Source organism: Equus quagga, chromosome 10, assembly GCF_021613505.1.
Source record: "Equus quagga isolate Etosha38 chromosome 10, UCLA_HA_Equagga_1.0, whole genome shotgun sequence".
Taxonomy (NCBI): domain Eukaryota; kingdom Metazoa; phylum Chordata; class Mammalia; order Perissodactyla; family Equidae; genus Equus; species Equus quagga.
This window is the reverse complement of record NC_060276.1, coordinates 14,670,528-14,683,762: the sequence shown is the minus strand read 5'-3', so window position 1 is coordinate 14,683,762 and position 13,235 is coordinate 14,670,528. Positions and strand designations below refer to the sequence as shown.

Here is a 13,235-nt window from a genome sequence, read left to right as displayed (position 1 = left end):
CCTAATACCCATTCCCAATCTTCTTTGTTTTTCTTCTTCTCCCCAAAGCCCCCCAGTACCTAGTTGTATATTCTAGTTGTAGGTCCTTCTGGTTCTGCCATGTGGGACGCTGCCTCAGCATGGCTTGGTGAGCGGTGCTAGGTCTGCGCCCCAGATCCAAACTGGCGAAACCTTGGGCTGCTGAAGCGGCACGTGTGAACTTAACCACTCAGCCACGGGGCCGGCCCCAAGAGTGTACACATTTTGAAAACACCTTGCCAAATTCTTTTCCAAAAAAATTGCGAAGACTGAGGATCTGCTGTTTCCTCATACACTCAGCAATACTAGGTTTTTGTTAATCCTTTAAAGTCATGCTTCAGAATTTTAATTTTGTGAGTGTACCAAAAGGAGATAGGTTTATACTAGGCAAACTCCTAAGGGTCCAATGTGTAAACCAGAATACCAATGTATTAATGTAAATGGAGAGATATAAATGCCTAGTAGACAACACCATTCATGTTAGCTGGTTAGCACATCTGCCTGTAATAAAGATGTATAAGAAAGCAGATATAAATAGAACAGAATAAATAGAAAGTTTCTTGGTAAGCATAGGACACCAGAGCGAAGGGAGGTGAGGTATTGAAAGATGATATTCATGGCACTCTAATGCTATGCTTACCCATGGAGCAGATGTTTCTATTCATGGGTAGGCACTCTTAGCCCTGGACAGTGTTAGAGGTACTTCACCAAAAGAGTAACTTTGGGACTTTCCTTTCATAGGGAAAACTTTTTATGACTGTGTAGATCTATGTAATTTTCTTTTAAGGTTTTTTAAGACTATAAATCATATTTTTGATTCAGCTTTGATTATATACTTGATTTTGTATAAGGCTAATTTCTTATGGCTTTAGATATGCTTTCCTGAGACCACACCCTAATCACCTTATTTGGGATTAGGTCTCAAATTTCTTCAAACGTTTACAAATTGTGCTTGGTTTGTATCATTTCTATAGAGGGCCTGACAGCCATCATAACAGGATTCTTCCTAATCTCATTCTGAAAGCAATTCCAGATTGGGGATGCCTTGCTTTTGTCCTTATGTGTCACCTATAGTGGTTATCTCCATTTTATAAATGAGGGGACTGAAGCCCAGCAAGCTGTGGTAATTTTCTCAGGATCATTGCTAGCAGGAGGTGGAAGTGATATTCAAACTCAGGACTGTTTGGCCCCCAAACTCATAGTTTTTCCACTATACTATTCTGGTTGTTTCTATTAAAGGTCTATTATATTTTCTGCCTACAGAGTTACTGTAAAGAAAATGAGAAACGTTTATGTTAGAAATGTATGTGTGTGCTTTGAATCATTCAGCTAGAGGTCAGGATTACTTGGTCCTACATCCTGCAGTTTCCCCAAAGTACAATTGGTGAAAACAGGCAATTTACTAGTCCAATAAGTATAGTCCAGTACTCTAATCTCTGTATGAAATGCAGAAGTGTAATTTGGGGAAAGGAATGAAATATACCCTGAAGAAATTAAAATAACCTTTCCCTAATGATTGAGAATACTATTCAAAGTCTAAGCTTTTATCAGAAGTTGACCGAAGAGCTGAAGCCTTTCTATGTTTTTCATCACTTGTCAGTTGGCTATTAAAATTTACATGTAGGAACTCTTATGTTTACAGTAAAAGCCAAGAGAAAGCAGATCTAAATTGAAGTTCAGATTCATACCAGGAGCCTACAGAGTATGGCATTAGTGGTGTGTCTGCCTGTCAGGAAGTAACTGTGGCTGCCAAAGGAGCTGAGGCACGAGTTCAGATGCAGCCACACCGAGTGGGGGAATGTGGGGACTCGCCTTAGTTGGGCTAGGTCTCAACCCCTTGTTCCTCGACAGTCTGGTCTGAATCCTGGAAGCTATTCTAGAAGCCGCAATTTCCCTTTCCCATTGAAACTCATTTAGGGTGCTTAGAAGACCCTTGGCTTCCAGAAGCGGTACAATGGAAAGAACCACACATATATATCTGAGTTTGAATCCTGGCTTGACCTTTGCTACCTGTGTGAACTTGGACAAGTTACTTTGAGCCTGAATTTCCTTATCTGTAAAATGGGGATGTCACCTCGTGTGATTGCTATCAGAGATAAACGAGCTAATATAAAATCTTTAAGCACAGTGCCTAACCCATAGTAGTCACACAAGGTTTCCTATTCCTTGTCTCAGATACAGGAGCACTTGATTTACAGATGTCTTCACGATAGTAGCTCGTGTATGCAGAGTGGAATTATGCAGTGAGAATGCGCCAAGCCACAATATTCTTCATCTGAACAGCACAAAGTTGCTGTCGTAGTTGCGGGGGGAGGGTGTAAGGAAGAGTGGTGATGTATATCTCTGATGATGCTGTTTCTTCATTTTCTGTCTTGGGTTGAAAATGCTTTTTTAACCCAGTTATAATGGTACACGTTAACATTTCCTAAACTGCATTCCCTAGAGAACACTAGTCAAATAAGTTTGGAAAATGCTACTTTCTCCTGCCTCCTTTCTCAGCTCCACAATGCACGTTTGCACGTTAGTAAACTATTTAAAAGTATCCTAATAAAGAAACCTTTTGACTGAGTCTAACTCAGCATTTTACAACCGTGCTTGACTATGGTGTTCTCTTCTGGAGTAACATTTCTGTCTCACTGTGGAGCCTACTTTGGGCATCCCAGGTGTACATTGTTGCTGTGTCTTAGAGTAATTTACAAGATCCTATTGAACCCATAATATAGTCTGAACTTTCATGAACAAATGAGAAGCAAGGCTTCATATATTGGTAACTGTAACTATAAAATAACTTAATCTACAATATGGGTTATGAAAATTTTGTCAACCAGCTGGGTACCTCATCGTCGTTTATTGAATTGCTTCAGTGGGCATGACAGAATTTGAAAATCACTATTTTTTCACCCTCCAAGTAAATAGTTGGTTCAGGTCAATATTATCAATGAATGTTAAAATTGTAGGTACATGAGTGTGGGGGAAACTGGTTATTTTCCCAGTGGCAAAGTATCACCCCACAGATTACTTGCTAATTGCACGTGGGAAAATACAGACATAAACAAGTGGATAAGGAAATAAATGAATATGAGTTCATATTGCTGTCTCTGTCATCCAGCACCCCAGTGTTCGTGCTAGCCCTCTCCCCTTGCTTATTTGTAACTTTTTTCCCTGACAGTGAGAAACCTGGCTCCCATCATCTACGATATATTGACTGATTTGTTCAACCCCAGCATAATGTAAAGTAGTGTCAGAACTGCTAACCCATACCCCTGTGAGAAACAAATTTATTAACTAGAACACAGTGTTTATAGAGCACTTTTTTGGTAAAGAAATATCTTATATATTTTTTCTTGTATCAAGTCTTTGAAATCCGGTGTGTATTTTACACCTACAGCCCATCTCACTTAGGACCAGCCACATTTCAAGTGCTGAATAGCTGCACGTGACCAGTGGCTGCCATCTTGGCAAAGATCTAGACCTTCCCATTTGCAGGGACTGTCTGCTTTGGTGTGTGCTTCTACGTGTTTCCCCCATTTTGTTGATTCTCACTCTCAATACAGGAAATCCCACCAAGTCCCGTGACATGGATTGATTCCAGGCCTTTTGCTGGGTGAGCTACACGGTGTCACTCTCCTGCAGACTATGGAAACCTTCCATGTATCTTTGGCACAAAGGTGTTCTTAGGGTCATGGGGAGAAGCAGGCGCAATCCTGACACAGGGATGGGGCAGTGGGACACGGACAGGAAGCCAAATTCCGTGCACACGTCAAATTAGTTACAGATGTCAGTGCCATGCAGCTGCAGCAGCTCCTCGGCCAACCTCCATCCTCCTGGGCCGCCTCTACCATCTTAGCGCAGCCACCTGCAAACTGCTGTTGGCTGCGGAGCCTGTGGTCATTAGCTGAGTTGTGGGCCTGAGCCCCTGGTCAGGCAGCTGCCGTCAGAAAGGTTCAGAGGCAATATAAGAATTTTTAGTTTAAACAGTTTTGTCTTTTTGCTATTTAATTAAGCATCATGTGCACTTTATGTTTTCAGAAAATGATTCATGTTCCTAAATGGTTATAAAGTTTGGAGTTTATACAGCAGATTTATCCAGAAGTTATTGAAGGATGGCTCATAAAGATTACTATTTGAGTGATGACCTTCTGTTCATTCATTTATATATCAAATATTTATTGAGTGCCTGTTATGTGCCCAGCATGGGAATTTTTATAAAGTACCTAGTTCAACTTTAGTTCTCACAATAGTCCTGAAGGCAGGTACTATTTTAAATCTCCATTTTGTAGAAAATAAAGCAGACTCATAGAGGTAAAGTCGCTTGCCCAAGGTCACAGATGTAAAGGATTATAATCCCAGATTAGTTTGACTAGAGGATGCAGGCTCTCAATGCAGCCTCTTTATTACATGGTGTCAGTTTAGAATGGGAGGGAATTAGGGTGGGCAAATTGGCCCAAAAGGCTTTATAAGAGAAGGGCCTTGAGCTGGGCCTCGAAGGATGCTGAGTATGATTTGGATAGAAGGGACAGAGGTGTGTGAGGCATTGTGGGAAGGCCAATGGACTGAGTTAAGAGACCCAGATTTTAGGAATTTGGAGAGCTGGGGGTAGGGCTTTCGAGGTAAGAATGTACATGGTATATATGGGGAATAGTAAATAAACTCGTCCATTTGAGACAAACATTTTTCATTTGTTTATTCATTAATCAACAGGCAACAAATGTACTCTATGTGCCAGGTTTTAGGTGCTGGGGTATGTACAGGCCCAAAAGATTCAGTCTCACACCCTGGACTTTAACTGTTTACGTAGTATTGGTAGAAAGGTTAGAGAGAGAGATTTGAGACAGATTTTGAATGGCCTTAAATGCCAGGCAAAGGTATTTCTAGTCACAATACTTTTACTCTAGAAATGTACTCTTTTTATACTACCAAGCAAAAGTTTTTTTGGTTTCATTCTAATCACGTTTCTTTTAGCTATGTTTTGGAGTTATATAAGCTTTATTTGTGGGCTAGCCTGGGACCCTAGCCACATTTATAGCGTTGCCTTTTTCCCCCAAATGTATTTCTGATTTTCAGGCAGCATAGGCCAATAACTGAATTGAGAATCAGCAAATTTTAGTGCTGGCTTGCTTCAAACTCATGCTGTGACCCTGAACAAGTTCACTTTCTTCTCTGGACCTCAGTTTCCCTATAATAAAACGAGGGAGTTGAGCTGGACAATAGTTCTTAACCCTATCGGATTGATGTCCTCTTTTAATAACATGTTTGATAACTCTCCCTTTACTATTGTAAAATTATATTAATAGATACCACATAATTAAACTTGTCAATACATGTCAATATAACACCCTAGCTATACTATAAAGGATAAGTGAAAAGAAAGTGACTTGTAATAAAATAATACGTATTTCAGTATATATTTCAGTCACTGTAAGATGCATGCACCTGGTGTATAATCACTGTAAGTGTGACAGCTGTGAATGCAGATGAATATACGAATATTGTACACTGTAGGTCACATCTTTCCAAATGATGCCATGATTTTCCAAAATGTTGATCAATTTTGGTAGTTTCAAACCAAACATGGTACCATTTCCCCTCAATTTACTTGGTAGTTGCATGCCCGGAAAAAAAAAATCAATGTATATTAAAGACATATAAAAATACTTTATGTTTATCTGTAAAATGGAGATAGAATCTCGGTGCAGATAATCGTAAGCAGTTTTCCACTCACACTAATGTTGGATGGGGCATTTGGAAGTTCTTCTCAATTCTTCATTGTTCGGGTCTCACTGTGCTGCCGGGCATCTGGCGTTCTCCTATGCTGCTTACTATCAGTGGCATCCTCACACATTTTCATTATGCCCCGTAGGGGGTGCTGCTCTCCCTGCTGAAAACATCTGGCCTAGAAGAAGGTCTAGTTGCCTGCCAGCGTGATTCTTTGAGTCCCTGCATGCGTTTTTACTGACTGAGACCCATGATGGGGTGCTGTGTCATGAATCAAGAAGTCTCATCTTTGTTTCTACCTCTGCTGCTTGTGCCTCCGTTATAAACAACATTAAAGACCTGTTCACCTCGTCTGATTGTGAGAATTGCTATGCCTTCTGAAAGATTTGGAAACTCTGGCATGTAAAGATGCAGATTCATTTATTAATTTTAAATGGATAAAAAAATAGGTTCCACTGCTTAGTTATCTTTTTGCATTTGTCATTTTGTTCTCAAACGTGCCTTAGGATTTTAATAATTTGCTCCTTTCTTATGGAAGAATAATGTGTGTTGTGGTCTATTATTTCCAGCAGGTGGCAGTGTTTGGTGCAAAAATGAGTTGGTTTAACAACTGCAGATTTTCTAGGCTCTCCTTGTATTTAAACTCCAAACTTCATAGTGCATATTTGAAAGTGTCTCTCCTTTTTTAAAGACTTGATATGAGTTAACTTGCTTAAGGCAATGGATAGGCTGGTGAAGAGATGCATGTAATTCCAATTTTGATAAATTAAGTCACATTTTATTATAGGAACAATATTTTAATGGAATGGCTAAGATAAATCCTTTCATGCAGTGAATACTTACCCCTGGATCTGTCAGTTCTATAAATTCTGATTTTCTTATAGGTTTTTAAAAATAATTTATTTTGAAACAATTTCAGACTACAGAAGAATTGCCAGAACAATACAAAGCATTCCTGTAGTCCCTTTAACCAGATGCCCCAATTGTTAACATTTTACCTCATTTACTCCATGTTCGCTCTTCTCTGTGTGTGCTCATTATCATTAGTCTTCCTCTGAATCTTTTTTTTTGTGTGCGTGAGGAAGATTGGCCCTGAGCTAACATCTGTTGCCAATCTTCCTCTTTTTTCTTTTTTTTCTCCCCAAAACCCCAGTACATAGTCGTATATCTGAGTGGTAAGTCCTTCTAGTGTGGGACGGTGCTACAGTGTGGCTTGATGAGCGGTGTGCAGGTCCGCGCCCAGGATCCAAACTGGTGAACCTCAGGCTGCCGAAGCGGAGCACGCAAACCCAACCACTCAGCCACGGGGCTGGCGTCTGAAACTTTTTTTTTCTGGTGAAGAAGATTGGCCCTGAGCTAACATCTGTGCCAGTCTTCCTCTGTTTTGTATATGGGATCCCGCCACAGCATGGTTGATGAGTGGTGTATAGGTCCGTGCACAGGATCTGAACCTGTGAACTCTGGTCTGCTGAAGTGGAACATGCAGACTTAACCATTATGTCACCAGGCTAGCCCCTTTCTCTGAATCTTTTGAGAGCTAGATAGATGTTTCATCACCCCTAAACACTCCAGAGTGTCTTTCTATGAAACGAGCTCACTTTCCTGGATCACTACCATACAACCCTCCAAATTAGGAATCAATATTCGTATCACATTACCATCCAATCCCTATCTATCCATCAAATTTCACCAGCTGGCCAACAATGTCACGTTTTCTGCTTCTCGATCCTATCCAGGATTACGTGTTGTGTTTAGTTTTTAGCCTCCTCCAATCTTTACCAATTCTTTAGTCTTTCCCTGTTTTCCACATCCTTGAAATTTTCCAAGAGTACACGTCTTACGTTGTGTAGGACGACCAGGATCTGTCTGATGGTTTTCATGACCAGGCCCAGGCCGTACATTCTTGGCAGGAATACTGCAGACTTGATAGCTCATGTCAGGAGGCATGTGATGTCAATCTGCCCTGTCACTGGTAATATTAACCGTGAGCACCTGGTCATCAGGTTGGCACTAAAATCCACAGGTGGCTTAAAACCCATTTTAATTAAAATCTATCGTTTGGGCATTTAAAAAAAAAAGCAGTGTACATTGACTTTCTTCATACTCCACCGCCAAACTTCAGAAAAGACACCTAATTACCCAGTTTTAAATGATAAGTCATTTCAAACATAACTTGGTCAGTCTGCACCAGTGCTTTCCTTTTGCTGAAAGCATGTTACTGATTTGAGGGGTGATAACACTGTATTAATGCTTCCCACGTTTACTGGGGATTACCAGTTAGGACCTTCATCTAGTGGGGATATTTTGTCAGAAGCTATCGACAGTTTGTGTTTGATCACACGTCAGCAGAAACAGCTTGATTGGTAATTGCATTTTCTTGTGTTTGCTTCAGTTCTGAAAACAATATTTAAAAACAAAACATCTTTTATGAACTTGTTGCTACAACATCTCAAAATATTGAACAACCAAATATGTAAAATATTAGAGTATTCAATAAGAAATGATGACTTTAGTTGAGCAGTGTTTTATAATTAAACAAAATACTCTAATAATAAACCTATTTGCAGGAGGTGGAGCCTGGTGGGTTTCAGTGAAGCAAGTTTTCTTTTAGTTCAATTTAAAAAATAAAATTGATAATACTTGCATATGGTGAAGACTTCAAATCATATAGAAAAAGTATAAGTAAAATTCTCCCTTCCCTTAATACCCCCACATTTCTAGTCTCTCCCTGCAAAAGTATAACCATTATTTTTTATTTATTCCAGAAAAATGTTTCCATCTACAAGATATGTATATTATTTTTGAGGGGGAAAATGGAATTTTGCTATATGTACTTTTCACCTTTCTTTTTTCACTTAATGCAGTTTCAAATACATATATATAGAATAATTCATATACATATCACTTAATTCTTTTTAATAGTTACATCGTATTTCTTAGCATGGATTACCATAGTTTATTCCCATTCTGACAGACATTTTTGGTTGTTTCTAGGTTTTTATTTATTTTTTATTTTTATTTATTTATTTTTTCCTTTTTCTCCCCAAATCCCCCCAGTACATAGTCGTATATTTTAGTTGCAGGTCCTTCTAGTTGTGGCATGTGGGACACCACCTCAGTGTGGCCTGATGAGCAGTGCCATGTCCGTGCCCAGGATCCCAACCAGCGAAACCCTGCGCCGCCGAAGCAGAGCGCACAAACCTAACCACTCAGCCACGGGGCCGACCCCTGTTTCTAGGTTTTTAAATTTACAAAGAAAACTATAGTGACTCTCGTTATATATATCTTTGTATACTTTTGAAAGTATGATATGAAGTTGCAATTAAGATGAAAATGGGATCTGGACAAACGGAAATGAAGTATGGGGTGGATTTATCGTTACAGAAAAATAGTAGCCAAAAAGTGCTATTTCTGGTGAACAGTAGTAAGCTAAAATTATTTTCTTCCTAGTCCCTTTCTGAAACAAGGAAGAATGTCAGTAAATAAAATAAGGCAAAAATGTCAGGGTGGATCTCGTGATTCTGTGGAGTTAGCAGTAAAGAAATGGAGAAAGTACAAGCAGAATAACTTTCTGTCTGTTTTAGGATTATAACCAGTAAAGGGTCAGTTAAAATGTGGTCATATGATTTTATATTTTTGTTTTAGGAAAACAAAAGAGTCAAGTGGGCTTCTAGATGGGATTATATTTTGGAGTCCATGCCTCATACCAACATTCAGTGGTTTAGGTAAGCACTTTATGAAATAGAGAGTAAGTAGCTTCAGGGTGGCCAATATATATATACACACAAACATATATATATATTTGTAAATATATATACATGTACATATATATTTTATATACGTATATATTTTTAAAATATTTTGTCACCAGAGATTATCTTGAGTGACATTTTTTCTTCTCTGTGGCTAATCTCCCTTCTCCTTCCTCTCCTCCACCTCTCCACGTACACAAAGAAAAAGAAAAAATTAAAGTGTGTTTTAAATATACTCATGTTTATACTGAAGGGAAAGAGAAGCCTGAGAGTCGTAGAGATACTCTGTTCGCTTGCAAAGAAGATTGGGGTGGGAAGTCAGCGGGATATAACTGTGGAAGTGGACACTACACAAGAGAGGAGAGGAAAACAGAATAGAAACTTCTGTTTGTGCGTTCAGAAAGTTCGCGAAAACTAGAGAGTAGGAAAAGCAGTAACCAGCTGGGGTGGAGGAAGCTCAGGGTGTCACGGAAGACTGGGAAGAGAGCAAGGAGAAAGGTGAAAGGATTACGTATGAGAGACCAAAATATTTCAAGTGGCCATTTAATCAAGCTGGTCATATAAAGGAGAGGACTGTGTAGAGATAACGTCTGTGAGTGACGGACCGTCCTTTCTACAGGTTTTTAAGTCCCTATTATGACGCCAAGCGCTGCAGTAGCCTCCGAGATGCAGTGATGAATCAGGTAGACAGGCTTCTGCTCACATGAAGCTTACATTCTAGTGGATTCGGAGTAAAAGGACTTGATTCCTCAGGAATCTTCAGCAGGATTAACCCACAGAGTTAGAAGCCCTTCGTGACTATGGCAGGAGCAGTTTCGACATGGAACTGAGGGATAGACCAGCTGCGAATGTAATGATTGGCGCTGAGAGTGGGAGTAGGATGTTAAATTAGTAGCTTAGGAGACTGATCAGAGAAGCTGATGAAAAAGAGATGAATGTGTATATATAGTATTTTGTCCCGTTATCCTCCTATCTTGTAATAAAGCAATTTTGGGTGGAAGAAGACTATAAATGTAAAAATGGAAGTAGGGAAAGGTGTGATACTATGAGTATGGTGTTGAGATGATGATTTTCCTCATACTGCCACTGCCTTGAAAATGAAAATAGCATCCCCTGCTCCTCCTCCTATTTCTACCCTTATTCCTCATCCTCTTCCTCATTATTATTATTATCATGTGGTAGCTTTTCCAGACAGTCTTCTGTTTGGGTAAAAGGCCCGGGCCCCTTTTTTCCCCCCCCCCCCCCCCCCCCCCCCGCCCCCCTGGCCCCGAACTCCCTTCAGATGAAATTTATTTAAATAGTTTCTCCAAAGGGGTTGTAAAAGTGAAGGGCCTCCAGATAGATTTCGGGCTAACCTCTAGTAGTATTAATGTTTATAATGTAACAATAAGTGTACTTTAAAAGTTTCTGTCATGAGCTAATTTACTTATGAAATTTAACGAACATTTTAGACATCGATCATCTTATTGGCACCTTCTGAAATACTGCCGGTCTTTTCATAGATTCTGGTGAAACTTTTTTGATGTGTCTGAGTTTGGCTGGGTGGTGGGATGGCAGAAGGCATTAGTTTTGATTTGGGGGTAGTTTTTATGTTTTAGTTTTAGAAACAGTAGGTAAGAGCTGGTAGGTAAGTGGTCCATGGAGTCTTTACCCTGAAGCTCATAAAGTGATGAAAAGACTATAGCGTTGATCCACCAGCTGAGAATTCAGTCAGCCGTTAATTCAACCTCGATTCCTGAACTTACATTCTCAGTTCCATGCTCTGGAACTAAGTTTGTGTGGCTGATCTTACTCACTTCTGGTTTCTTTTTGGGAATGTACTCTTAAAAAATTCTAAAGTAACCTTAAGAATGGTGTTGCTTCTGATGCCTTATTTGTAACACACTTTTGTGCTAGAGCTTTAAGTTCATTTAATATATTGGTGTATTCAGTCTTTGATCTAAGTTTAACCTTAGAAAACTCATCAGCACAATGATTGTTTGAACGTCTTTCTTTTATATGTATACACCTTTTCTTTTTACTGTTCAAATAAAGAACTTGAGATTTAACTTCTCTTTTTTCTTCTTTACATTTTCTAGTATTATGAATTCCTTTTTTATTGTTCTTTTCTTATCTGGAATGGTGGCTACGGTCATATTAAGGACTCTCTATAGAGATATTATCAGATATAATCAGATGACTTCCTCCGTAAGTAAAAATGCACATATTTGATTCAGCAAATATTTCAGTGCCTACTCTGCCCAGGTCTCAATGTTATATTTCTACTTAGAGTATAACAACTTGAATACAATTTTCAGTGTCTAGTAATTTTGCATATTATACCATATCAGAAAGTGTAGAGTTGTGTGGATTTTTTAAAAGTACAGGTAAATTTATTAGAGAGTTATTTGTTGTGAACTCTTTGGTTATATTTTTTTTTTATGTGTTTATGAGCTTTCAAAATATCATTATTTAAGATTTTCATTAATTCAGAATATGAGATAAATGTACCAAACATTGCAAAATACTATAATTTAGGTTAAATTTAGTTTTATCTAATTATTTGTTTTGACTCTTGTAATCATTTGTGCCTTGCCGAATTTTTAATTTCTATAAAATTGGTTGAATTCCTTGTGTATGTTAAATCATTTTGCTTTCTTCATGAAAATCAAGCCAGTTGTGTGCTTTATATAATTAACACACTCCCTCCGGTGCAAAACTTAGAGTAAGGGGGTGAATCATTTGTATGGCAGGATCACATACCTTGCAGAGACTTGCTATATCCAAATGAGCCGTTGGTTTCCAGTTAGTCTGTCTTTAGAGGAAAGTTCAGTTTCGTCTAACTTTCTGAGCTCTTATACCTTTCTGTCATAGTCACTTGTGTGCTTATTAAAGACTTTCTCACATGCAGGAAGAGGCCCAGGATGAGTTTGGTTGGAAGCTGGTTCATGGGGATGTATTCAGACCTCCAAGATACGGAATGTTGCTGTCAGTTTTCCTGGGTCAAGGAATACAAGTTTTGATTATGACGTTCATTACTTTATGTGAGTAGGCTTGGATCAATACGTGTCATCTTAAACATTCTTAGTGAACTGCCGACATATGTCAACTTTGATTCATATGGACAAAGGGACTTTGAAAATTATACCTTAAAGTTTAAGGAAATGTGTTTTTTAGTACTTGCATTTCTGTATTCTCAAATTAGGGATACGAGTCTGAATATGTTCCTATATAAAGGATCTTTCATAGCTTCTTCGGTTCTGAATAATTTATTGTAATGTCCAATACACATATTCCTTGCTTTGCAAAATAGATGCTTTCTTGAAAATCAGCCTGTGGGTAGAATCACATTTTAAGGGGATAAGGGAGTTCATAATTCAAAGACTAGCATTTTGAAAGGCTATGGCAAGCCTCAGTACTGGTCTTTAAATGTACAAACAGAATGGCATCTTTCGTAGGCTTATGATGCCTGATGAACCCTGGCTGCCTTCATTTATAAACCAAAAATGGAGCTTGTCAGTTTTTGATAGCCAGAGGAGTGCTTTTCACACAGAAAGCTGCTGTAAAAAAAATGGCTTAGTAGGTGTTTCAGATCTCAACGATAATTTCAAAATTCAGCTCTTAAGGTTATATTTTCCTGAGACCAAGTCTCACTTTGTTTTATTCCTCTCCTTGAATAAAAGGAAACAGAAGGAATTTTTTGAATTGAGGTCACGTTGGTTTAGAACATTTTATAAATGTCAGGTGTACATCATTAAAGGACATTTTTGT

At 38.7% G+C, this 13,235-nt stretch overlaps 1 protein-coding gene across 4 annotated transcripts in view; it reads left to right on the top strand.

Annotated features, from left to right (window-relative positions):
• LOC124245918 (transmembrane 9 superfamily member 2-like) overlaps positions 1 to 13,235 on the top strand; it is a 97,666-nt gene that overhangs the window by 40,594 nt on the left and 43,837 nt on the right. For 3 of the 4 annotated variants that reach the window (XM_046673743.1, XM_046673744.1, XM_046673740.1), the window contains 3 exons: positions 9,379 to 9,458; positions 11,564 to 11,672; positions 12,376 to 12,508. In XM_046673743.1, the coding sequence (XP_046529699.1) occupies positions 9,379 to 9,458; positions 11,564 to 11,672; positions 12,376 to 12,508 (322 nt within the window). The remainder of the gene's footprint in view (positions 1 to 9,378; positions 9,459 to 11,563; positions 11,673 to 12,375; positions 12,509 to 13,235) is intronic. The other variant, XM_046673741.1, reaches the window with a different exon arrangement.